The following is a 27,270-nucleotide window of genomic DNA, read 5'->3' as shown; positions in this document are numbered from 1 at the left end:
TTTTGTGACTTTCACGACCTCAAGGGCGAGGACCGCAACTACCGTGAGGTGCGGAACCTTGACCAGCTCCGACAGGTGGTGGAGTCCCACCTGGAGGAATTCAACAACATCAGCAAGGCACCGATGAATCTGGTGCTCTTTCGTTTTGCCATCGAACACGTGTGCCGCATCTCCCGCATCCTCAAGCAGCCAGGTGGACACGCCCTGCTGGTGGGCGTTGGTGGGAGTGGGCGCCAGTCTCTCACCCGCTTGGCTGCCTACATGGCAGAGGCAGAGCTTTTCCAGGTGGAGATCTCCAAGACTTACGGAACCACGGAATGGCACAACGACCTGAAGCTGATAATGAGGAAGTCCACACAGGGTGAAGCCCACGGCGTGTTTCTTTTCACAGACACACAAATCAAAATGGAGTCATTCCTGGAGGACATCGGTAACCTGCTCAACACGGGTGAGGTAAAGTGGGTGGGCGAGGACACAGGAAAAGTTATGATGGATCAAAAGACGTTTCAATGTTTATCGATAGATTAATGAATGAGTTGAAGTAGATAACATTTAGAAAGAAGTAAATATTGGTGGAGAACATTTTGGAAAGATGGATGAATGTATGGATGCAATAATAGAATGATGACTACTGTTTCGTCTTGTTTTGCTTTGCTTCTCTCCAGGTCCCTAGCCTGTTTGCAGTTGATGAGAAGCAGGAAATCTGCGAGCGAATGCGCACGCTGGACCGCCAGCGTGACCGGGACAAGCAAACGGATTGCAGCCCCTTGTCCCTTTTCAACATGTTCGTCGAGCGCTGTCGCACTCAGCTGCATGTGGTGTTGGCCATGAGTCCCATCGGAGACGCCTTTAGGAACCGCCTGAGACGCTTCCCTGCCCTCATTAACTGCTGCACCATTAACTGGTTCCAGGTGGGTGTATGTATGATGCATGAGTTCCCCATCATCGTTGGTCTCCCAACTAGATGCACCGGATAGCTAATCAAAATAGGGATGGTATACCGGCATATTCTTGACTGTTAGTGCCTCATCACAGCAGAAGAGCATGACACCTGTAAGACCCTAATCCTAAGAATATGTAAAAATTATCTTCCAATTACGTTTCACTGATCACAGCTCAGACGCTCAATCCGAAAGAGCTGTAGCAGAGAATGAAATACACAGTTTGTATGATTGGCTGTAAAGAATATTTCCCTCCTTGTCAGACCTGGCCCGAGGATGCTCTGCAGGCAGTGGCCTGTCGCTTCCTGGAGGATGTTGAGATGACAGACGAGTCGCGAGAAGGCTGCATTAACATGTGCAAGAGCTTTCACACCTCAACTATTGAGTTGTCAACGCGCTTCTTGACTGAGCTGCAGCGCCACAATTACGTCACACCAACCTCATACCTGGAGCTCATTTCCACCTTCAAAGCCCTGCTGAAAACAAAAAGAGCGTAAGGGTTGAGATTTAGAAGGTTCTGCAAAGCCGTTTTCAGACATGAACCCCAAAGAATAAAGAAACATGGCGAATAAGAATTGATTGAATCTTATCTCTTTCTTTGCGTTGCCAAGGGAGGTGATGAAGCTGAAACATCGCTATGAGGTGGGCCTGGAGAAACTAGAGTCAGCAGCAAATGAGGTGGCCACCATGCAAGTGGAGCTGGAGGCCCTGAAGCCACAGCTACTAGTGGCAAGCAAAGAGGTTGATGAGATGATGGTGGTAATTGAGCACGAGTCTGTGGAGGTGGCTGAGACCGAGAAGGTGGTGAAGGTGGACGAGGCAGAGGCCAACCAGCAAGCCATGGCTGCCAAGGCCATCAAGGACGACTGTGATGCCGACCTGGCCGTAGCCATGCCCATCCTGGAGTCGGCTCTGGCTGCGTTGAATACTCTCACTACTCAGGTTATAATAGAATCATGTTTGTTCCTAATGTAAGATATTGTGCTTTCAGTTGGCGGTAGAGTCAAATAATGTGTTTATTTTTTTATTTTTTAGGATATCACAGTGATAAAGTCCATGAAAAGCCCCCCCACAGCTGTCAAGCTGGTGATGGAAGCAATCTGCATCCTCAAAGGCATCAAGCCAGATCGTGTGCCAGACCCTTCGGGCTCTGGTAAAAAGGTCGAGGACTTCTGGGGCCCGGCCAAAAAGCTCCTGGGGGATATGAGATTTCTCCAGAGCCTCCACGAGTACGACAAGGACAACATCCCACAAAATCTCATCGCCATCATCCGCAGCAAGTACATCACCAACTCAGACTTTGTACCCGAGAAGATTCGAACTGCATCCGCTGCAGCTGAAGGGATGTGTAAGTGGGTTTGTGCCATGGACAAGTATGACAAGTAAGAAACGTTCATCTCCTTCTGGGTTTCTCAGGTGGCTCAAAATGATTCATGAAACAAGTCAAATCAAAATCCGATTCAAGGGAAATGTTTACATCATTATTATCCTGGTTTAAATGCTGCTTCAATTTCTGAAACCTACAGTCTATGTTTTAGCTGAAAAATATTACTGTCCCAGATAAATGATCAGAATCAGATCAATTTAAACATATTGAATGATTGATAATGTTGTCACTATGTTCTTTTCATTCGTGGTTCACACAAACTTTGTAAAGAATGTCTCATGTTTCCGTCAGAGTGGCCAAGGTGGTGGCTCCGAAGAAGGAGAAGCTGGCCCAGGCTGAGGGGAAAATGAAGGTGGCCATGGAGAGCCTGCACAAAAAACAGGCTGCGCTCAAAGAAGTCCAAGATAAGCTTGCGAAGCTTCAAGAAACATTGAACGCTAATAAAAACAAGAAAGCTGACCTGGAGAATCAGGTTCGTGCTTTTTGTGCGTGCGTGTGTGTGTGTGTGTGTGTGTGTGTGTGTGTTACGGGTCTCAAGGGTGAGGTCCACGGTAACAAAACTGGGACCTGTATTAAACAGGTAAAAGGAAAAAAGAGGACACGGTGCGATTTCTTGTTTCCCTCCAGATCGAAACTGAGTTTGATTCATTTAACAAATCACAGCAGTCATGTCTACACAACACATATCTGTCTTCTTCCTTTCACTTAGTTGAACCAAGTATTATACAGTTCTCATTTTTCTCCATGGAAATGTTTATTTAATAAGCTGTCTATGTGAATCAATTACTCTTTATTCCCTACAGTGTAAAGCTGGCTCAAAACCAACTATCCACATGTAGCGTAATTTACAAGTACTATGCCATGTCCATTCATATATATCCAACTTGGCATTTAGCTACTGTGACATGTGTACAGATTACACTAGAAAGTGTGTTATATGATTCCAAAGATATAACAAACTAAGGTGTTCAATTTACAAACTTCCAAAATTGGCAAATGTTCCTTTTTTAACACACACAAAACTCTAATTATCTGAAATGTTCTGTGACCAGGAGCATTCAGGAACATATTCACATTTTCGCATGAACCAGGTAGCACTACACACAAACTGGCAACCACTCTGGAAAACTTAATTGATTGCAAACTCTTTTACAAGGTCCATGTGGGCTCTTACGCTGATAGAGCCTTGGTTTGTTGTCAGTTCACTGACCTGTATCAAACAGGCAAAAGAAGAGCAATGAGGATTTGGTGCGTCTCATTTCCAAACAGATTGAAAATTAGAAAAAGCAGATGCTCCCTCAATGATCCCCAATGACCCCACCCCCCACCCCTTACAACATAACTGAAGGATTTAAACGCAAAATTATTCGAATAATAACACATTAATGAGGTCATCCTCTATTAGGGGTGCCAGCTGTCTTCAAGACTTGAAGTAAAAGGGCTTATTCACACAGCCTTATTTGGTGGGAGAGCAGTTCTACTCTTCAGAGTTTAAAGTGTGACTTCAAACTTCCTGCAGCTACCACGACCTTGGTTCAGTTCCTTGACCTGGGAAAAAATTGACCACAGGGCAACAACACATTCATGTAATTCTCTTTTGATTGTATCTCTCAGGTGGATCTGTGCAGGAAGAAGCTTGAGCGAGCGGAGCAGCTGATTGGAGGGCTGGGTGGGGAGAAGACCCGCTGGAGTGAAATGGCCTTTAATCTCAAAGAGCTCTACAATAACCTGACGGGGGATATCCTTATCTCAGCAGGCATAGTGGCTTACCTGGGAGCCTTCACCTCCAGCTACAGACAGGTACGCCAAAGGACAAATACTGTGTGAATGCAGGTAGTTTACGGCCATCACAATATCTCTATATTGACCATAATCGTTTATAAAATTAAGTATTGGTGTTGATTTAATCTACCGTTGACTGTAATATTGTGTCAAACAATTCAGCACCTCTTTAATAATTTTCTTCACGTCATGGTGCAGTGAATCTGGTGCACACATGAAGAATCATTGATGATATCCTATAATGTGCTGAGAAGCAGCTCTGTGTGAGACTGTTTAAAGGTAATACTCTGTTCTGTGTCACATGCACCTCACATTGTGCTGCTGGAAAACACAAAGGATGGGAGTAAATTGGTTATTTTTATCATCCAAGGACATGACTATGTGCTACTGTGTGTGTGTTTGTGTGTGTGTTGTTTGCTTATTTTCATACCTTTGTAATTACTCTCTTTAAGTTTGGTTGTGTACATATCCAGTATTTTAACAGCTACTGCAATGCCCCTCCTAAGCCTGCCCGTTTGTTATTTGTCTGTTTTCTTGGCCTGTGCTAATACTGGTTGCAGTTTTCTTTCTGAAACTGTACAAGTGACCTCCAGTGATCGAGCTGTTGCAAGTGAAGACCTACTGCAGGAACCTGAAGCTCGACTCAGTACACAGAGCCCTGAACTGGAGAGTTAGTTGTCGTTGCCGTTGTAGTGAACACACTTGTTGGTATGAACACTCATATGCAGTTAACACAGGGTCAACAGTACAACAAAAGGTGATGGACAATAGGTAATAGGTCATAGTTATATTAAAATACAAATAAAAGCAAACAAGTCCAATACAAAACTAAGACTATACATTCAAAGGTGCAGTTTGAAATTCGTTGCGAATGAAGTAAGGACTTTAACCGTGTGTGTGAATAGTTATTGCACATGTGTGTGCGTGTATCAGTTCACATTTTCCAGATAAAGTGCAAATAGGCAGGAAAAACGATGTGCAGAGGGTTGTTAGTCAGTCGACTGCAAGTTCAGGAAGCTGATGGACTGATGGTAGAAACAGCGTCTGCCAGATGGTAATCAGGGAACAGTCTGCGTGCTGGATGGCTGTGCTCCTTGATGATGTTGTGTGCCTACCGCAGACACCGCTGGTGGTAAATGTCCTGGATGACTGGGTGACTGTCTGAGTGTTGTGCCGCCTTTACCACTCTCTGCAGTGATTTGCGGCTGTTCTCTCCTCCCTGCTGTCTTCCGTACTCCACAATCATCTCCTTCGTTTTGCTGACATTGAGAGAGAGGTTGTTTGCCCTGCACCGGCTCGTCGGTGACGTCAGCTCCTCTCTGTCGGCAGCCCTGTTGTTGGGTGTGAGGAGGCCCAGGATGGTCACATCGTCGGTGAACATAATGATGGTATTGGAGCTGTGCTCGTGGGTGACCAGGAAATACAGGAGGAGGCTGAGCACACAGGCCTGAGGTGCGCCTGTGTTGAGGATCGGTTGGGAGGGAGATGTGACTGCCAATTCTCACCACCTGGGGCCTACATGTCAGGATGTCATATATCCAGCTGCAGACGGAGGCGTCCAGGCAAAGATCAATGAGCTGCTGTTGTAATCGAAACATCACTTACGTTGATGAATCCCAGTTGCTGCTGGTCCCCTCTGAATGCAAAGTTTATCGATATTGAACATATCGTCAAAACCACACCAAATGTGACAATGCACTTTATTAGACTCTTATCGATACCCATGTCAAGTGTGAAGCTGGTAAAATTAATAGTTCTCGAGATATGCTAGAAACATAAAGACAGACCAGGAATTTTGGAATTGTGAGATAGATATGTCGACATTTTTGTAAACAGCTGAACTTTTCATCGGCACATGCTCTTATTTGTTTGATGCTGCCAATGTAGTGAAGTTAAGATGAAGTCATAAGCCGTAAATGTGCTTCTCTACAGGATCAGACAAACAAGTGGATGAATCTTTGTCAGATTAACAAGATCCCCTGCTCCCCCAACATGTCTCTACTGAGCTCGCTGGGCGATCCAGTCAAGATTCGTGCGTGGACCATCGCCGGACTACCGTCAGACAGCTTCTCCATCGACAACGGCATCATCATCTCGTGAGTGTTGTCATGGCTGACATAGTGTTTAATGTATCTTTAATAGATTAATAAATTAACCCCCAGCTATTTTTGAATGCTTTTAATATTGCCTTGATATACCACATAAAAAATTTTAACCTTGCCAATGTCATCTTCCTGCACAACATATATATGACAAGACAATTCATTTTACACTTTGACATCGTGTATCAACATAAATCCAGAACATGCACAACACATCACATGATTTTATTATGTGGGCGTGATTGCAGACTCCAGAGGGTTAATGCAACTTCTCTTCTGCTCATGATCTGAGTCATTTAATATTGCTGACAGCCGGTCTCGATAGAAAATGTTTATATTCCTACACTACAAAGCTGAACAGAGCAGTGCATAAAAATTTACTTAAATTGCAAAAGAATTGGAAAGCATCTTCAAATCACATGATTGCGCACAAAAATAGTTAAAATGCACTTTGCACAATCGCAGCACCTTGGGTTTTGTTGTGCACCTGCAAAATGCTTCTGAAATAGAGGCAAAGCGATTTTACCTTTTTTTTTTCTATGAGCATGAATTTTCTTTATTGAAACGGATGGCTGCTTTATAATTTTTGTGCAACTTCACTTTCCACTCACTCTTAAAGCCTATAGTATAAGCTCAAGCGTGTTTTGGTCAGCTGACACCATGAAGAGAGTTCCCAATATCAATCAGCCCAGCTAAAATTTAAAATTAAACACTGACTAAGTTTACAAGGACACCAATATTTCCATGTGCTGCTAGCATTTTCCATTCATATTCCCCTTTACATCTTACAGGACATAGCACGATTAAGACTCACAACATTAAGTCCACTTCACCATTAATTCTGATGTTATCTTGCCAGTTTTAAAATCATTACCTGAAATATGCTCCTTTTTATTTAAATTTTTTAGATAATGCGAGTAAATTGTGTTCATATCTACATGATGCAACTAAGGTAATATTACTTCACATGTCTTAATATGACCTTATTCATGTTAAGGTAATCAGAAAATGGGGTTTACATGGGATTGTCCTATTCAGGTTATTGCCTCAATCGGATTAATATCCTAATATTGATATCCAGATAAACATTCACTGACAGAACTTTGTAACGCAACTGGTGAGGCCTTGTGAAGCCTTGTGACATTGTCTGATTCAACCTTTAAATGTAGGGAAGAAAACATGACAAGACATCTGCTTGTTTGTGTAAATGAAGCAGCAACATTGCTTTTTAATCACAATACTATGGCCCCCGGTGTGCTCTCCAACTGGGATCTGTCTAAATGTACTGAGAGTAGACGTACACCCCTGAGCTGCTCTCCACATCGCAGTGCTTGTCCTCCAACGTCCCCCCTACTGTGGTGATGTGTTACGCTTAACAGTCACAGAATTGCTTACAAGCGTGTGTGTGTGTGTGTGTGTGTGTGTGTGTGTGTGTGTGTGTGTGTGTGTGTGTGTGTGTGTGTGTGTGTGTGTGTGTGTGTGTCTGTGTGTGTGTGTGTGTGCAGCAATGCCAGGCGGTGGCCTCTGATGATCGATCCCCAGGGCCAGGCAAAGAAGTGGGTGAAAAACATGGAGAAGGCCAACTGCCTGCATATTATCAAACTGACTGATGCCGACTTTGTACGCACTCTGGAGAACTGCATCCAGTTTGGCACACCAGGTGAGTGCGAGTACTTCTCTGGCAGGATGCTTCCTGTGTCGGTGCCACATCCACACGGTTGCAGTTTCTATTACGGCCAGTTGGGGTCTCTCTTCACCACAGTGACTAATCATTGCTCTGCATAGGGTGTTTTTCTCCTTTGTTCTCTGTTCTGCAGTGGAAACATTCATATAAGCAATATTTCTGAGTGAGGTGTTCCAGTGAGCCTCGTGCACTATTAGTATGTCAAACTCATATGAATCATACAAAAGCCCAGGAGCAATCAGCTATGCTTTTTCCTTTTCCCAGCGGCAGGGTCAAATTGACATGTATAGGCATGACTATTCCTTGTGTTGTTTTTTCCAGTGTGTGTGTTTGTGTGTCTTGTTATTATAAAAACACATTTCTCTCTATTCATAAACTGGAACAGCACTTCAGTCCCCGGTGCCACCGCATGGATGTGACCTTTTGATCCATAAGCGGGTTTCAGTATTTACCCCATTCACACCGTTTCTAGACAAAAGCCCACATCGTGACAACCAAGAGTGGAAAAAATACCTTTGTCTTCTCATAGGGTTTTGTGGGAGGTAGGAGAGGGACGGGCAAGGCAGGAATTAGAGTTAGAAACAGAGACAGCTCCACAGCCATTAAAAAGACATCTAAATAATGACTCTACTCAGCCAGCCGTCGGGTCTTTGCTTACTGGCAGACTGCAAGGCTAACAGTTCAGAGAGTAGCTTGTCCTTGGAGGGTGCAAAATAGTCCCCTGAGGGTTTAGTTTCCCCCTCCATAGTCTGTTCGTTTATTTCACAGTTTTATAGTTACTTGCAGTTTGAATTTGCAGCCTATAACCCAGATTATTAGACCTGTATTATTTCTTTTAGCACAATTTGAACTAATGTTTCCCAGCCAAATCCCTCAGGCTAGGCATGTGTTTATCAAACAGTGTAAAGTGCTGTTTAATCTCCTGGAATATTAGCAGTATTGATGTGATGCACCGATACAAAATGATGCTCCAAAGCGATTTGGAGGGGAGATGCCCTGATTCGCTTAAGCTATCTTTCATAGCTGTCACTGCCTCTTAGTTAACTCAGGCATAATGTTAGTTATAGATGGACCAGTGTACTTAACACGAGAACAGCATTATCATACTTTATGTGAAATTGCATTAATAACGATGTCATGAGAATAAGGCGTTGATGTGTGCGTGTGTGTTCACGGAGGCTGCAAGCAATGACAACCACAGGGAGCTGAATAGAGTTGACGCTTATTCTTCTATAATCTTTGAATATCTCTGTAATGTGCTGCACAGTATATACTCACACTCAAAAACCTAGGAGGGGGGGGGGGGTTCTCATATGCCTATTATATGAATAACATGAGTAACAACTATTTATTTTAAAGAGCACTTTTCAAGCTAGATTCACAAAGTTTCCTCCGAAGGACGGAACATGACAGAAAGTGAGAGACCTTAGAAACACATGTGTGTGTTTAAAGTGTATTGGTGCTATTTGCTAAAAAAGATATGGATTAAATACGGAGTAAATACATGAACTAACTAATGCTGGGTGAGAAGAATACACTATAGTTAAAGTATGACGACCCTTAGACTTTACTTCAGAAGGGCTAAAAGACAGCAAAGCTAAAATTAGGATATTGTTAGTAATGGTATCAGCTCGGCCTCGTCTGGCTGCAAAATATTTGGAGAACTTAAGAACTTGTGCGGCGGTTCAGCTGTTGAGGCGGAGTAAGTCAACAGTAGACAACTGTGGTCGAGTTTGCAGCTCCCAGATTTGTTTGTGAATGTTTCAGTGCAAATGAGTCGGCCTCCACTTGTCAGAGAAAACCATTGAAACGTGTTTTTCTTTGTTTTGTTTCAGTGCTGCTGGAGAACGTGGGCGAGGAGCTGGACCCTATCCTGGAGCCTCTGCTGCTGAGACAGACTTTTAAACAGGGTGGTACCATGTGCATCCGCCTGGGAGACTCTACCATTGAATATTCTCCTGACTTTCGCTTCTACATCACCACCAAGCTGCGCAACCCTCACTACCTGCCTGAGACTGCCGTCAAGGTAGAGAGACACTGCCTCAGGCACTGCTAGATTTCCTGCATCACAGAGCATCCCACTCGCTTCACGCTATACAAACATTTTTTGTTATTAACATTGAAAATACTATTTTAATACTAATAACAATTTTTTTTAAATATTTAGTCAATCATTTCCTTCCTGTATTGTGCATCGCTGTATAAAGGCCTGACACCGATGTGACCTGCTTCATCTTGACAAGAGGGATGGGGCAACAACCCTGTCAGTACTACCCTAACATGCATATCAAAGCCAAAGCCCTGATGGTCTAACTTTATTATATTCATGCCATAAAGTGAGGACACAAAAGAATAGGCACGTTTAAAAGGGATCTATAAATAAAGTCACCAAACTCCGTCCAAACCTACAAAAGTCACACACACACAAAATAGACGCTAACACCTTTAATCATAACACTCAAACAAATGCCATGGTTGTGTTTAGCAGTTGTCTGTATTGTTGTACTGAGCCTGGTGCAGTTGCCTGTGCCACCTCCCCCCCCCCATCCACACAGATGGAACAGGTGCCCTTAAGTCCCAGCACAGCTCAGGATGGATGTCTCTTCCCCAGCAGAGCTGCATGCTGCCAGTGGAAGGGACGGGAGTCATAAACTGCCGACTCTCACAGGAACCTGCACAGACATTTACTCTCCTCTGCCTTCATGATAATATTATTGTTGCTGTTCATCACACCTGGCACTAGCAAGCAACCTAGTTTGTTGCTCTATCCAAAGTGATTGATTAAAGATGGAACTACATTTTCTAGCATTATATCATCACCGAAGTGTGAATGTCATGCAGAGCTCTAAATTTGCTCGACACAAACCTGAGTGTGACGGAGAGTTTAACATTTTATTCAAGGTTTGGTTTGTGTTGTCTTGATTTGAAATTTTAACCCAGCAAATAGTTTTCTGATAATGAAGAACAAGTCAGTTCTTCTCTAAAAAACCTTCTCTTTCTTTCCACTAGAAGATGAGTGATACCTCTACTTGTTGGGTCTTTCTTATTGCATCACACTGCTCAAATGACAGCACATTTCTACCCCGGCAACACGGTGAATCATTATTCACTTACACCGCCTCCTCGGTGGAGTCTCCCAAGAAAGTATTCCAAGAAAAGGAGTATTAAAGAAATTGCATTACAGAGAGGCATGGGGTTAGAACGCATTTCCAAAGATCACATTTCTATCTGCTCTTTATGGGTGGCTATTATATAGATTCAACTCATTTTTCACATCTGGCTAAATCCTTTTTTCCCTTTTTGCTTAAGTCTTTTGTAAGAGGCAAGCATCAAGGAAACCAGCGCTCATGGAGCTCGGGGGACAAAGAAAGCAAAGAAGGAGGGTGTATGTGTGAAAAAGGACAAATGGGAGATTTATATGGGCTCTAAGTCTTTACCACCGGCTGAGTGTGTCCGCGGCATCAATAGAAATGGAATTAGGCCCCAGAGAAAGTGCACTTGTTTATTAGGGCAAAGAGTAGATAGCAGATATAGGCTTTTAACCTCTGGGTAAGTCCGAAGGAGGATGACTAAGGCTGAGGTAAAAGCTTGTGACACCTTTTCACAGAGAAGACAAAAGTTAATTTATCTGTACATTGTAGAGACCAGAGTAGTTATTAGAATTGATTAGGTGTGAGGTAGTGTGTGTGTGTGTGTGGGGGAGGTATAAAGTACCTCACTTAAATCCCCTCCCTGTAAATTCTATTTTTATGCATCCTGGACCCTCTGTGCCGCAGGTGACGCTTCTGAACTTCATGATCACCCCAGAAGGCATCGAGGACCAGCTGCTGGGCATCGTGGTGGCCCGGGAGAGGCCCGATCTGGAGGAAGAGAAACAGGCACTCATCTTGCAGGGAGCAGAGAACAAGAGGTACAGTATAAATAATTCCTCTTTACGCACCAGAACTAATAAAATAGGAGGTCACCTTCCTCCAAGTGCAAACTGCAGACCTGTTACATTTGTCCTGCATCTTTTTTTTGTTACAGACAATTGAAGGAGATTGAGGACGAAATCTTAGAGGTGCTCTCCTCTTCTGAGGGCAACATCCTGGAGGACGAGACGGCCGTCAAGATCCTCTCCTGCTCCAAGGTGCTGGCCAACGAAATCACAGAGAAGCAGGCCGTGGCCGAGGTGACCGAGCGGAAGATTGATGAGACCCGCATGGGCTACACACCTATCGCCGTGCACTCGGCCATCTTGTTCTTCTCCATTGCTGACCTGGCTAACATTGAGCCCATGTACCAATACTCCCTCGCCTGGTTTATTAACCTCTTCATCAGCTCCATCGACAGCTCGGCCAAGAGCGACGACGTGGAGCGGAGGTGAGCGTGGCTGACAAATGCAAATACTCAAATACTAGTTCCTGCCAGTCACTTAAACAAGTGTGGAGGAGCTCATTAATTCTGTTTGGTTTGGAACAAGATGATTCAAATGCTGGTATATGTATCTCCTCCAGACTACAGATCCTGAGGGACCACTTTACCTACACACTATATGTCAACGTGTGCCGCTCATTATTCGAGAAGGATAAGCTGCTCTTTTCCTTCTGCCTCAGCGTCAATCTGCTCATGCAAAATAAGCAGGTAGGAAAATATACACACTCTCATTACTCTCACATTCATTTATTTAAAAATACACACAATATTGCTGTTTGCTTAAACTTTTTAGTTCCCCCCCCCACAAATGGCAGCAAATGCTCTGCTCTGGGACCTGTTTGAATAGCTTCATCGCAGTAATTCATGTTTGTAGGTGGATGAGCGGGAGTGGCGCTTCCTTCTGACAGGTGGCGTGGGCCTGGACAACCCCCACTCCAATCCCTGCACCTGGCTCCCCAAGAAGTCTTGGGATGAAATCTGCCGCCTGGACGAGATGGAGCGTTTTAACGGCCTGCGGCACAACATGGCTCGCCTCAGGAACGAATGGAAGGCGGTTTACGACAGCTCAGTAAGTCTCACTGCAGCAGGGCGGTTAGTTTAGTCTGTGGGCGTTGTGTGTATTTATGTTTTGGGAAAAGACAAAGTGGGAAACATTATCTACTTTCTTTCCTTTGTCTCTTCAAGGAGATTCATAAGGTTGAATACCTGATAAGACACCAGACAAGCAAGGTTAATGGCCATATTCATGAAATCAGCAGGTAGAGAAAGGCACCATTAAATAAAAATGCCCAAGAGAACTAGCCGGGGTAGAAAACTTGTAAATGCTCCCAGAATGTAATTGTAGTCAGTCTCTATATTAACATAGCTGGCAAGGTGAGCAGGGTTGGAACTAGGTCACAATTAGCCCTGACAAGAACATTTTACTTCTGTGAGTTCCACAAGACCATAGTCTATAAAACATATTCTAAAGATTTATACCACAGATCTGATCACCTCACACTGCATATGGACACTCAGGTCTTTCATGCAATCATGACGTTAATTTTGTGAAATTAACTTTATTAAAACAAGATGGCGCTGGACGAAAAAGCCAAACGCAATTCAAAACAACGGTTTGCAAACCAATGGTTGACGTCAGTGGTTAAACTCATGATCTTAACCACACTTTACCAGCACCTGCAGCCTCTACCTACCATGAATTGTCCACTCATGGGAGTTTGATTGTTGTGTGACTATTTAAATTAAATTAGAATCATTACTAAGTTACTCATAGTTTATTTTATAATATCTTGTAATTATTTGTGTATATTCAATTTCAGCTTCTTTGTCTTAATTCATGTGTTTTAACAGTTTGTTATACAAAGCGTGTTGAACAAACACACGGTGAAGAAAGGAAGTGGGAGAAGAACATTATTTTCCTTTCAGTTACAGACGATGCACATACGCGCTCTGTCCATCTCTGAACTATGAAAATCTGAAATTGAAGTTTGGTCTAATTAAATCTTGACTGTTCTGTTGTGTTAGTCACATCTACGCAATCTAGATGCAAGAGCAGCTGTTTAATCAACGTGTGGTGCACACATGCTCGTCGCTTAGCTGTCACACGCACACAAAACACACACACACACACAAACATAGACACACACACATACACTCACACACACACACCATCTTTGATTTATAATCAACAGAATCAGCCATAACACTTCTATCTAATTAAATCTAGTTTGTTCCAGTTGTAGAATTCACATTTATTTAATCTTGATGTAACAACAGCTGTTCAATCAAGCACTCCAACACACACCACCCCCCCCACACACACACACACACACTTACACACACTTACACACAGAGAATCCCCAGGAGATCCTAAATAGGTGTATCCATCTCAAAGCAACTGCCAGCGCACATAGCCAGAAGTCTCTCATCAAACAGCCTGGAGGAAAATATTCCAGAACTTCCTGTTTCCTTAGCTCCCTTTCTCTGGACAACTGCCCTGACCTAGTACCCACCTTTTCTACCTGTTTCCAATTTTCTTCAGTTCTGTCCTTTTCATATATGTTTATATATATATATATACCCACAAGTTGCTCCTCCTCATGCACTTTGCAGATTATTGTCATAAAAGTGAGCCAGGCTATTTGTGCATTGTGCTCCAGTGTTGAGGATGAAGTGATTCCTCTTTGTGTACAGAATCATTTCATTCTGGGTTGTGTTTGTTTGCAGGATCCCCATCAGACTCCGTTCCCTGATGAGTGGCAGGAGAAGCTGAGCCAGTTTCAGAAGATGCTGGTGATTCGTTGTCTCAGACCAGACAAGGTTAGGTCATGTGGTGTTTTGGAAAAGATTGTGGAACCTTCTCTGGACACAACATCTCCATTATTAAGTCGTTAACATTCTCCCAACAAGGGTTTCTGTGACAGGGTCTGAAGAGGGCAAGGTGTAAAATGAATTAACCTCAGGTTTATACCATTAAAAGTGTTAAATACAGTAAAATGTCATTGATCGACTTAGCTAAGGGAAAAACTATGGATACTTACTGTCTCTGCCTGTAATTTACATGGTGTTTCAAGGGTTACTCTTTACTAGCCGGCTTCACCTTATCCTCAATTAAGAAATCGTCTTCCAAACACTACAACCTTGTTTCAGGTAATAAGGAAAAGCTAATTTCATTATTTCCCCCTTCAGATTATTCCCATGGTGCAGGAGTTTGTTTCCGACAGTCTGGGTCGTCCTTTTATTGAAACGCCACCCTTCAATCTGAGCAACGCCTTCGTCGATAGCCACTGCTCTGCCCCCCTCATCTTCATCCTCTCCCCCGGCTCGGACCCCATGGCTGCATTGCTCAAGTTCGGTGATGAAAAGGTACAGAGACACGTGGGAGAATCCAGCAACTTTGAGGTCTTCTGTTTGGACAAACTGAAAATGAAAATAGAAAATTGTAATCTTCAAGATTTGCCTGGCTCCCAAGGCAGGTCTTTAAAGCACTGAAGATTATTTTGGCTCCTTACCGCAGCTACATACAGTAAGTGTGCGGTTGTGTCTTTTGTTTTCCCTCAGGGCTTTACCGGCAACAAGCTGACCTCCCTCTCTCTGGGCCAAGGCCAGGGCCCTATTGCTATGCGTATGATTGAGACCGGCATTAAAGAGGGCACCTGGGTGGTTCTGCAGAACTGCCACTTGGCCACTTCCTGGATGTCAACGTTGGAGAGAGTCTGTGAGGTCAGAGTTCACACAATCTTTCTATTAACAGGTTATATATCCAGAGGGGAAAGTGCAAATCAGTTTCCTCCAGTATGCTCATCTACTGACTTGTTCTTCTTGGCGGTGAGCAGGCGCTGAACCCGGACTCAACCCACCCGGACTTTAGGCTGTGGCTGACCAGTTACCCATCTCCTACCTTCCCTGTGGCTGTGCTTCAGAATGGGGTGAAGATGACCAACGAGGCACCGAAGGGCCTCCGCGCCAACATTGCACGCTCATTCTTAATGGATCCCATCTCTGACCCTGAGTTTTTTGACAGCTCCAGCAAACCGGTTAGTGTGTGTCCGTGGGTGTGTGTCTAGATGGCTTGCTGTGCACATATTTCGTGCTAACATCAGCGGGTGGTTAGGCTCTGTTGTGTTTTTTTACCACCCCTGCTGTGCTTTTCAAAGGACAGTTGTTTTAGCTGTGCTAATATGAAATAAACCAGCACTGTTTATGTTCGAAAAATGTCTTCCACTTGTGTATACCCACCTACCAGGCTGTGTTCAAGAAGCTGCTGTACGGCCTGTGTTTCTTCCACGCCCTGACCCAGGAGAGAAGGAAGTTCGGACCTTTGGGCTGGAACATTCCTTACGAGTTCAATCAGACCGACCTGCGGATCTCAGTACAGCAGCTGCACATGTTCCTGGAACAGTACCGGGTTTGTTGTGCTTCCTTTCATGGATGATTCTTACATTTCTGTGATTACGTGTAGTGTAATCTCTATAATGTGAATATAAAGAAACTGTAGGTGATGGGACAGGATTTTGGGAGATGGAAGTCTTTTGGTTTCTGTTTCTAGTTTATTCAGCTTTAGATGCTGGCAGTAAAACAGTGTATGTGAAGAACAAAAGATGGCTCAACTGTATATCCTGGCATTTAACCCTGCTTTTATTGCATCAAATAAGTTAATTAGAACTAAACTTACAGAGAAAATGAACAGTTGTACATGCATCAGTGCAATAAGAACTTACTAAACTGACTAAAGCATTTTGGTCCATGTCCGGTCCAATAACATGGAGGAGGTTGAGTTTATGACCTGTACTGCAGTCAGCAAGCAGGTGGCGATCAAGTTACTTTGACTTCACTTTTAGGGAGCTGTCATGTCGTTCATCCCATGGTGCAACCCCAACGCATGGCCTTTCATTGGTTCCTCTGCAAAAGGCCTGATTTCTTGTTTCCTGCAGGAAGTGCCATTTGATGCTCTCCGCTACATGACCGGCGAGTGCAACTATGGCGGGCGTGTGACAGACGACTGGGACAGACGGACACTGCGCACGATCCTGTCGATCTTCTACACTTCAGAGATCAACGAGGACCCCAACTATAAGTTTGATCCCAGTGGGCTCTACTATGCACCGGCAGAGGGAGATGTAAGAAAAAGAAAATCCAAGAAAATAACTATAAATCGCAGTAAACACTAGTTTTAGCTTCGAGAAGGGTTCTGGATAGATCAAAGCTTTAGCTTAGATTTGGCTGAAACCACATAAATACCCACATGATTTTTAGAAAGATTAGGAAATGCTATTTGTTTCCTGGGGAGACTTTGCAAAGTGTTTCAAACAGGGTCAGATTCAAGGCACGTCACTATCTCACTAACTCAGCCACATTCAGGCTGAAGATTCACCACAACATCCTATTTTTTAACTTTGATCATCTATGAAATGCAGGTATTTCTTTATTGTCAATGACGGAGAGCACGTATGAGGATAACGTCGTCAGAAGATATGCTCCTTTGTAAACAAGATGAAAGTGGCTCCGCTCCTCCTGAGCCTAATCAAGTATTTATTAGCTTATAGAGATGACAACAGACACTGGGAGCCGATATGTGCGATCTGTGCTTTGCGTCGATAAAAAGGTTTTTATTGTATTCAAGATACTCTGACCGTTCTGAGGTCTTATATTTCTATAGAATTGTTGAGCATGGAACTTCACTGCCTTAAAAAACTCAAGAAAAGTTTAACTCACTTTAATGTGTTTGTTTTTAAACTGAGTGTATCACAGGAATCCCAGTTGCTTAGCGAAGTTGTTGAGCTGCCTTTAAAAAGTCATTAGGAGATGAAATGTGTGTAACAAGGCACAGCAGGCAGCCACGATCAGTGAAGGTTGATATATTTGTTAACACAAGTGCAATCTATGACGCGCTCCACTATTTGGCATTTTGTTCTCCAGTGCTTCACCCCCCTCCAACCACATCTTTTATTCATGAAGTCACATTTACATAGTCATTATCATAAATGTCAGCAGTCTAAGGAGCCAACTTGTTTTTCACAGAGTGTTATTACTGGAGATATTTTGTGGTGTTGCGTTAAAAAATCGTCCTCTTGCTTCTGCTTCCCCTGCATCTCTGTTGCAGTACAACAGCTACATCGAATACACAAAGTCGTTGCCACTCAACCCGTCGCCGGAAGTTTTCGGAATGAACGCCAACGCAGATATAGCCAAGGATCAGGCCGAGACACAACTGCTGTTTGACAGCATCCTGCTCACACAGGTAAATGCACCCAGGGTACAGCAGGGATTGTGCACGTAGAAACAAGTGCAATCATGCACACGTACACCAGTCAGTCACAATTAACAATTAACACCTTTTGTGGCAAAAATAGAGGTTGTAAAGATGAACCTAAAGCATCTTGATCGCCACCTGGTGGCCAACCACAGTATAGGTTATAAACCCAGCCTGCATGTCAGTTGATGGAATATGGACCAATTAAGGGAAACAATTCACCTGAAATATTTTTTTCTTAAATAGGTTTTCTTTCATTTTAGGTAGTTTTCACACTGAAATTTTCATATGTTAAATTCCCCATATATGTTTGGTTTGAATTAGTTATTTGATGCTGAACAAAATGGGTTTGAAACATCACAATGACGTCTGAGACTAACTCATGTTCGGTTGAGCACATGCATCGGGGGTCCCTCACCAGCTCCGTCCCCAACACCAACTGTTCAGACTCCGGCTCCAAATACGCATGATGACAACGTTTGTATCCGTTTGAATATTTTGGCTCCTCTTCTGGATGGTGGGAGGAAGCGGTGATGCCTCGTCTATCTTCAATTACAGTTAATGTTTCAGAATGAACTGAAAACACGATTCAGATATTCATCACTCAGCCAAACTCTTTACCACCACTCACCAGTTTTGATGAGGATTCAATCCATCTCTTTACAAAAGAGGTTGAAAACAGTATAACCATTTAATACATGGCTTAAGTTTTTTTATTTTTTATTTTATTTAGTTAAATGTTACTAATCGTAACACTTGAATGCCATGTCACTCAAACAATAAAGGCAATGATGCTGAATTAATTAATACAATTTGCAAATGAATGACCCCGAGGTTTGTGACCATAAAACTGGGCAAGACATATTTGGCATGAGGCCTGTCATGGGAGCGCGAGGGGGGGGGGGGAGAGTTCAGTGCTTTTCAGTGCCAGAGGCCCTGGTCGCTTACCAAACCAGTGGCTCTGTTGGCCGACTTCCCAGACGCTCAGCTGGAATGTCACTACTCAGTTGGTAGACTTTCAAATCGTAGATAACATTCATCACACTCTCAGTCAGCAAATACATGACATGAGCGTACACACAAAGCAAATAAACCGGAGTACAAGCATTAAATCACATTTACTTAGACACTGAAATACGGCCTCACACAAACACAGCCGAGCGTCAACACGCCTCCCTCGGCTCTCTGTCGGTGGCAGAGTCCCCGGCCTTAAATGCTGCACTAAAATATGCAGCATTAATTAAAGTGGAACATATAAATATATATTTCGGCTGCTTGTAAAAGATATTTCTCAAAGAACAAGAAAGTCCCACTGCAGAAACACAGAGAGACTCACAGTGGCAGTGGCGGATCAGCTTGATCCAACATCATTACGTCTCCGCTCTGTGGAGTTAGGACTAAGTTAGCTTGCTGAGGATTACATCTTACAGCTTCCTGGTTGCACTCAGTGCTGTAAAATCGAATCTAAGGCGTTTTCACATCAAGGCGCACTGGAAAATGACAGAAGCGCGGCTTCTCCCGCAAAGTGAACAGAGATTTATTATTTATCCGAGTATGTATTTATTTATTTTAAGATACAGAGCGCAGCAACTCCCTTATCAAAAACAAAAACAAATCTCAAAAGTTTAAATTGTCTAAACTCCTGTGGGACTTGAAGTTGATATTAAACAAGTGTGAGGGATCAACATATAACACCAGACGAGTGTGTGTGTGTGTGTGTGTGTGTGTGTGTGTGTGTGTGTGTGTGTGTGTGTGTGTGTGTGTGTGTGTGTGTGTGTGTACAGAGTCTCTCTCGGCTCCTTGGATACAGCGAGGCTGCATTTTGACAGCTACAGAATTGGCTCGCCACAAACAAATAGAAAATGATTTCCACAGGCATCGGCCACTTCTCGACTTCAAGTTAAAATTAGAGGCCAGCGGAGTCTGGGCATTTATTCACATAACCTCCGCATTCAACAAGATTAATAATAGCTTCAGTCATGTGTGAACTTTATTTGCATCTAATACGGCCTCATCCGTCTCAATGACCGATAAACACGGAGACGCTTCAAATGGGATGAAGCAGCTATTTGTCATTCCACTACTGTAACCCCGACGCCATTAGCCAATCATGATCCATTAACGCTGGCTACCGACTGAGCATGGAATAGGTAAATTGTGCAAGTTGGAATGAGAGGAAAGCAGGGTGAGTGATTTTTAGAATTGTTATTATAATAGTCTCGGAAATTGGGTAGAAATGCTACGAAGCTTTCCATCTGCTGAGGCTGTTGAAATGAGCTTATTGATGAAAGTGTTTGTTTAATGCTGAGATATAACTTGCTGGAATCGGTCTCTTGTTGCAGTAGCACCTACACTGCCGCCTGTAAAGGTCAAATAACTGATGAAACTATGATTCTCTGTGACACTTTGTGTTAAAAGTAGAAAATCTTAATCAATCTAGCACAAAGATAATCACAATCAGAAAAACTTAATTTATCCGCGAGGCTTGTTAGTGGCTCCACCAAAGAACAGCAATATATTAAGACCAAGACAATTATAAAAAGAAATTAGAAACTATCAACCGAGCCACGCCCCCCCCCCCCCTCTCATCAGTCCTCTGTGTCTCTGTCTCTCTGATCAGACCCGCTCTTCAAGCGGAGACGCCAAATCCTCCGATGACATGGTCTTTGATGTGGCGGCCGACGTCCTGAGCAAGCTGCCTGGAGACTTCGACCTGCAGGCGGTGATGAGGCTCTTTCCCACCAGCTACAACCAGAGCATGAACACGGTGCTGGTGCAGGAGATGGGCCGCTTCAACAGCCTGCTTCACACCATCCGAGACTCCTGCGTCAACATCCAGAAGGCCATTAAGGTACGGACGGACATGGACATGGACCGTCGGGATGGGGGGGATGTTTCCCCTGCGTGAAATTTAATGACAATTCTTGCCCACATGTGTGACGTGACACATGTGACATATCAGGTCTAATAGCTCACATTGAAATCCTCACAATGCGGCTCCCTCTCTCTGTGATCCTAATCATTTATTAAAAGTAGTTTTAGTATTATATATGACCCTGTGCAGTGTAATTACACAAAATCTGTTTGTTTTAAACAGAGAGGGCCAAATGATGAATCATCATTGATTTTACATTTCTGTGCTGCGTAAGCAATATTTCATCAGTGGAGGCACGCCTCTACTAAACGATTACAGAGGAAACTCTGGTAATGCATCTTGAGAAATCAAATAGCGTGAGCGTTCAACACAACACTAATCTAACACGATCATTTTCTAATAGGAAACTCTCGGGATATGTGTGAGCGTTATCTAGTGTACAGAGATAAAGCCTCCTCCTGTGTCTCAGAAACCCTGTGTTTAGATAACACACTCGGTGAAGATAGAAGCAATGAGCTGTGTCAGAAAGAAATAAACGAATGCTTCACAGAGCTGTTGTTGACCCTGTGGGAACGACTGTGTTGAAGCAGCCACGTGAATCCTCACATCGTGAACTGCTGCTTTTGACCTTCTCTTCAGAAAGGGTTCTTTTCCTCCGCAGCCGAGAGGAGAAATGAGCCCACCCTGCAAGATACAATATCTCCGTTCCTGCAGTGCTGTTATGTATTCTAACCACTTCCTTTAGCCAAGCCCAAAGACTGTGCAGTATCATCTGCAGCCATATAGAGCCGCTCTGCACAGTGGAGCTCTGAGCTGAATACTGTAGTGAAATGAAATGTATGTGTGGAAATGGATTTGATTAGTGCTTGGTTAATTAAAGAGAACCCATATTTTGTTTATTGCTGAAACAGTATTTCTCACTTTCATTTGTATTAGCTATACTGTATTCTTATCGATCTTTATTTTCATGACAGAGACCGGAGGCCTAATGTTTATGGGTTGTCCACCGGATTCATCGGAATATGACATCCCCACCTCAAGAACAGAATTTCCTGATACAAATGTTAAATTGTGTGTGTGTGTGTTTGTGTGTGTGTGCGTGTGTGTGTGTGTGTGTTTGTGTGTGTGTGTGTGTGCAGGGGCTGGTGGTGATGTCTGCAGAGCTGGAGGACATAGTCAGCAGCATCCTGACGGGTCGGATTCCAGGCATGTGGATGAAGAAGTCCTACCCCAGCCTCAAGCCGTTGGGAAGCTACGTCAACGACTTCCTGGAGCGACTCAAGTTCCTACAGGTGCTGAAATCTGACAACAAAGAGGTGTTTTAGGTTATTCACAACAACTGATTGTCTGAGACAAATTAATAACCTTGAAAAAAGAGGCGCTGGAGGTATAAATAGAAAAAGAAAAAGGGAAATTGAAAAAGGAGAATGAATTTAAAAGATTAGAGCGTAGGAAACAAGAGAGGAAAATGTTTATAACGGATCCTCAATTTTGTTTTTTCACCCTCGAAAAGGAGAGGTCTCTTAATCACGCTGTTCCTTCAGGGTCAGCTTGTCTTTGTCCTCCCTCGCTGAAAGGCATCGGAGGTGAGGAGCTGGTATCACATGGAAAAGTTCACCTCAGCACATACAGTGTCCTTTATAGTCGACTGTGACCCTGCCTTAAGCTGTGTCACACTCACAGTTACACAAGACCCCTTCACCGTCGGTACAGGAAGCACATGCAGACACACATGGCCTATCATGTGAGTCCGCAGAGTGAACTGCTGCAGCCAGTGTGTGTGTGTGTGTGTGTGTATGTGTGTGTCCTGTGTTTCGTAACAGCTCACTTTCTTTCTTCCTCCACATTTTAAGAAAATTTGTTGTTAGTTTTTTACCAAAACATGATCTTAGTTAGTAATCTTAGTTTCATATAACAAACTTTATGTTCTTTGCTTCACTTCTAGACTGGAGACCCACGTTGTACCTCGTCACTATAACAGTAGCGTCACACATTGAGATACTGATCTAAGTTTGATGGTTTGAATGTACAAGCTATTTGTTAACATGTAATATAAGCCAGCTCTTTACCAGTAACCCTTTCAACCCGTTTCCAGTCTTCGTGCTTTAAACCCTCTTTATACGGAAAAGAACTTGCACGTATGTTAAGTGATGTTAATAATTCATTCAGTAATGATTTGGAACCAAGAGACGACAATGAGCCTGCTTTTAGAAGTTTGAACACTTTGCTCAGCCATATGTTCATGGGTCTTTTACTTTTTGTTGATTATATACAAATGCAAAAGCTGTGAACCTTCCCAGAGCTCAGTTCCATCCTCTGAAACCCAGTGTGTCCACTCTGTTCTGGCCGGTCTGGTTGTAAATGTCACTCCTGTCTCTGCCCTGTTCTTCTGTCCAGGACTGGTATGATAATGGTACGCCTGCTGTATTCTGGGTATCAGGATTCTTCTTCACCCAGGCCTTCCTCACAGCCAGTCAGCAGAACTACGCCAGGAAACACACCGTCCCCATTGACTTGCTGGGCTTCGACTTCGAGGTCCTGGACGACAGACAATACAAACTGCCCCCAAAGGATGGTAGGATACTACTAGAGGGAGAGGGGGAGGATAAAAGCATGATCGAGGGTGTTTAATGGAGAACGAAGGACAGTAGTTTAATAGTGAACAGAGGATTTCAGGACAGCTATTGAAAGGAAATACTCAACAAACCATCCACTAGTTTAATGACGGCAGAGAAAAGACTATAGGAGGAGATATCGAGCACTTTGAGAGGGATGGAGACGTCAGGAGGAGATGAACACAGGGTTTCTACACAGAAAGGAAAAGAAAAGAGGCAGATTAGCAGTGGGTGGAAGAGGAGAAACGGATGAGAAGTGACACTAGGCCGACTGAAAATGAGAGTGGCGGAGAATAAAGCGAGGATGGTGTTAAAGCGCTAAAGCCGCCGACGCTTCTCCTCTGCACGAACGCCTGCATCAGCCCCTCGCTGTGCCTCCAGCTCATCTCAGTCAAAGTCTCCCCCTCAATCAGGGCCTAGCCGGGGCCCCGTCACACTCAGAGCACTGCCTGAACTGCCAGACTGCTAATCTGACAGTGTGTTTGTGCATCTGGCTGTGTGATACCGACTATTTTAATAGGAGAGTTCACATGCTGTATGAAAAGGTCATTTCAGCTCGAGTCACAAGGGCTTGGTGACGGTGGGAAGAGCCAGTTGTGGAAGGTTGTGGGTCGACTCCGCTCACCACACTGACTGCTTCTTGTTTACAGGTGTGTACATCCACGGCCTCTTCTTGGACGGCGCCCGCTGGGACAGAAAGACCAAACTTCTCGCTGAGTCCCACCCTAAAGTCCTGCATGACCCCCTGCCTGTGGTGAGCGGCACACCCACTACATCGTTAAGGCCGATCAGAATGGAACAAAGCCCAGTCTGCTCTGATTGGCCCAATCTGTTGTGATAAGTCAACCAATTCTACTACTGCTCTCACTTTCCGTGGCATCGTTAGGGGGCGTGTCAGACTAGCCGCTCGATGTGCCTTATGTAATCACAGAAAATCTTGATGTCACATGATATCGGAATTCCAGGTATTAGCTAGACTACTGGCAAGGCTTTCGGGAGCTTAACCATGAACCCTGACCCCCCCGAGAGCAGTGTTACTGTGGAGGAGAGAAACTCCCTTCACCACAGAGCTTGTGCTTTTTACCTTCACAGACCTTTTTCCGATATAAGATAGAGTGTCACTCAATGGAGCTCACACAGTCCCCTGATGAAATCACAGTTAAATTCACTAGATCCAGATTTTATTTAGATCTCCACCAAATTACACTTAAGTCCAGATCCTTGAATTTCCTGGATCAGCTCTCTCATCCGGATCCACACACATGATATGGGTTCCTCCCTGATTCAAACTGTATCCTTCCACCAGGTTTAATGGTAGTGAGTTTTGAAGCATTTAGTTATATAGCATCATATAATAATTCCTGGAAGAAGCCTGATAATCAGACTTAAGTCACTCAATTTAGCCTGATCCCATGTTCCTGTTGTTTATAAAGTTATGCAACACATATCAAAATGTAAAGGAAGGGACACTTTAACTTAATCATCTGTTATTCCAAGTCCACAAAACAAATTTTCCTCATCTGCTGTTCTCAAAGTGAAAACAGACATTTCTACCTTAAAAACAAAATCACACATTTGCCTCCGTATCGAATATTGATTCTGAGAAACTCCATTGTTTTGATAATTTTTGGAGCTGGTAAATTTTTTACTTAGTTTTTTTTGAAAAAGAGGAGGAATGTGTTGGATCGCACTTTATATGTCATTATTTTTTGCCACATCAGTGTGGGCAGCTATTCAACCTCACTGACAGATAACTTGTTGTGAATGGTGGAAAACACATCTATTGCATAATAATAACGTCGCTCGATTTTGTATCTCCGACCACACGGCTGGTTGTTAAATCGGAGACAAACGAGTCTCTGATGAGAAACTGAACAACAACCTCAGTGTTGTATCTGCAGCTCCACTCAGGACGAAGCTCACGACCCCTCTTCCTCGGAGCGCCTCACAGAGCATCAGCAGTTGGACGCTCTGCCTGTTGGAAGCTTGCATGGCTCCGTCTTTCATCCTCATATTGATTAACAGGGTTTGACATGGTTTATAAAAGTCGACTGACAGAGTGATGGAAACACGGTGCCAGAGGTGAAGAGCGAGGGATGTTTTCCTCTTTCTTCTTCTTCCTCGTTCTCTCTTCAATTTGCCTTCAAATGGTTATGAATAATGCACAAGCGTGACTTTTTTTTAATATTCAAACATTTCAGGGCAAGTTATTAACAGAATCAGTTTTTTGACACGACCGGAACTTAATTAAAAATGTGTTTATTATTTGTTGAGGAAAAACCCAACAGTGGCTTCCGAGGCTGCCTTTGAAATGCAAATCCTCATAGAGACGCCTGATATGGAACTAAAAGAGGACTTTTCTGGCTGCAAATCAACAAACGTTTTTTGTTTGTTGTTGTGGTGTTTTGTGTAAGATGTTTTTTGAGTGGCCCAGTTTATCCCTTTTGCATAAACCAAGACTTGTTAATGGTCCAAAGAGAATCTATTGTTTTAGAAGTTTACGTCCCCACATTTGCAATTTGTAAGTTAATGTCTGGAAAAGAAATCGAGATGCGTGTTAATTTCCTGCGTGTTGCTGCGTTCAAGCTTTGTGACCCGACCAGCGGCTGTAAATAAAGATGGACGACACGTCTCCACTTCCATGATTGAGTGAAGTATTGCATTAGTCAGTTTCAGATTCAAGACTTGAGGTTTAACATATTGACTGTATTTTTACTTTTTAGCTTGGCCACTAACATGGAGGAGATAGGGTTTATCACCATACTGCAGCCAGCCACCAGGGGGCAATCCCGATGTTTTGGCTTCACTTTGAATAGCTGTTGTGTCGTCCATCTTTATATACAACTGTTGACCTGACCCCTAGATGCTTTAAAACGTCCCCTGGAATCAGACTGTGAACAGTGTTTAAATATTCCATCAGTGAAATATATTCAAAGGTAAACAGCCTCTAACGGACACTGACTATTTGTCTGAGTGACTAATTGAGTATGCGAACATGGCGGCCATCATTTGACCGTGTTACATCATGACCGCCCCTCTCTCTCTCTCTTTCAGATGTGGTTGAAGCCCATTAAGCGACAGGACGTCCCCCAGAGGATGTGTTACGTGGCGCCTGTCTACAAGACCAGCGAGCGGCGCGGCACGCTGTCCACCACGGGCCACTCCACCAACTACGTCATCTCCATGACGCTGAACTCCAGCGTGCCGGCCGAGCACTGGATCCGACGAGGGGTGGCGCTGCTCTGCCAGCTCAGCTCCTAGAGCGTTTGGTGTCACACTTTGTTCACGTCCCCACATCTTCCGTAGTTTCAAGTAGAAGAATTCAAATGCCACACAGGCTCATAATCATTAGGTCACCAGGTCTGGTACTACCAGCACTTTATTATGAAGTACTTTGTAGAATATTACATGTATAGTACTAAACTAAGTAGTTTTGATCAAAGATAGTTTCTGTCATTTAATGTAGTTTTTAATCACATGGATATTCAAGGGCTAATTTTGGTTTTGAGTTATTTGGAGCTTTAAAGATGTGATGAAACATCCTCGCTTCAGCATCTCCACCCCCCCCCCCCCCCCCCGATCAGTACTTCTCTGGATAGTGTGACAAAGTGGAGACGTGTCATCCAACTTTAGAAACAGTCTATGACTCAGAAAGTGGTGATCACATGGCAGCATCACATTCAGACTTAATCAGGGTAATATCGCAATATCTGTGT

General features: G+C 43.6%; 1 protein-coding gene across 1 annotated transcript in view; it reads left to right on the top strand.

Moving 5' to 3' along the window:
- Positions 1-27,208, top strand: part of dnah7 (dynein, axonemal, heavy chain 7) — a 62,342-nt gene extending 35,134 nt beyond the window's left edge. Inside the window, exons 41-66 of the mRNA XM_062402141.1 lie at positions 3-453; positions 666-911; positions 1,205-1,434; positions 1,553-1,883; positions 1,977-2,323; positions 2,620-2,800; positions 3,943-4,128; positions 6,043-6,206; positions 7,718-7,872; positions 9,732-9,922; positions 11,673-11,806; positions 11,923-12,258; positions 12,393-12,519; positions 12,686-12,880; positions 14,539-14,631; positions 15,001-15,177; positions 15,373-15,534; positions 15,648-15,848; positions 16,058-16,219; positions 16,746-16,931; positions 17,915-18,052; positions 20,685-20,915; positions 22,079-22,231; positions 23,337-23,514; positions 24,205-24,308; positions 26,609-27,208. Of these exons, the coding sequence (XP_062258125.1) occupies positions 3-453; positions 666-911; positions 1,205-1,434; positions 1,553-1,883; positions 1,977-2,323; positions 2,620-2,800; positions 3,943-4,128; positions 6,043-6,206; positions 7,718-7,872; positions 9,732-9,922; positions 11,673-11,806; positions 11,923-12,258; positions 12,393-12,519; positions 12,686-12,880; positions 14,539-14,631; positions 15,001-15,177; positions 15,373-15,534; positions 15,648-15,848; positions 16,058-16,219; positions 16,746-16,931; positions 17,915-18,052; positions 20,685-20,915; positions 22,079-22,231; positions 23,337-23,514; positions 24,205-24,308; positions 26,609-26,815 (5,266 nt within the window). The 3' untranslated portion in view covers positions 26,816-27,208. The remainder of the gene's footprint in view (positions 1-2; positions 454-665; positions 912-1,204; positions 1,435-1,552; positions 1,884-1,976; positions 2,324-2,619; positions 2,801-3,942; positions 4,129-6,042; positions 6,207-7,717; positions 7,873-9,731; positions 9,923-11,672; positions 11,807-11,922; positions 12,259-12,392; positions 12,520-12,685; positions 12,881-14,538; positions 14,632-15,000; positions 15,178-15,372; positions 15,535-15,647; positions 15,849-16,057; positions 16,220-16,745; positions 16,932-17,914; positions 18,053-20,684; positions 20,916-22,078; positions 22,232-23,336; positions 23,515-24,204; positions 24,309-26,608) is intronic.
- Positions 27,209-27,270: the final 62 nt, after the last annotated feature.

Source organism: Platichthys flesus, chromosome 13 (assembly GCF_949316205.1).
Source record: "Platichthys flesus chromosome 13, fPlaFle2.1, whole genome shotgun sequence".
In the NCBI taxonomy this organism is placed as follows: Eukaryota; Metazoa; Chordata; class Actinopteri; order Pleuronectiformes; family Pleuronectidae; genus Platichthys; species Platichthys flesus.
The sequence above is the reverse complement of the archived record's forward strand: the minus strand, read 5'-3'. Positions and strand labels throughout refer to the sequence as shown.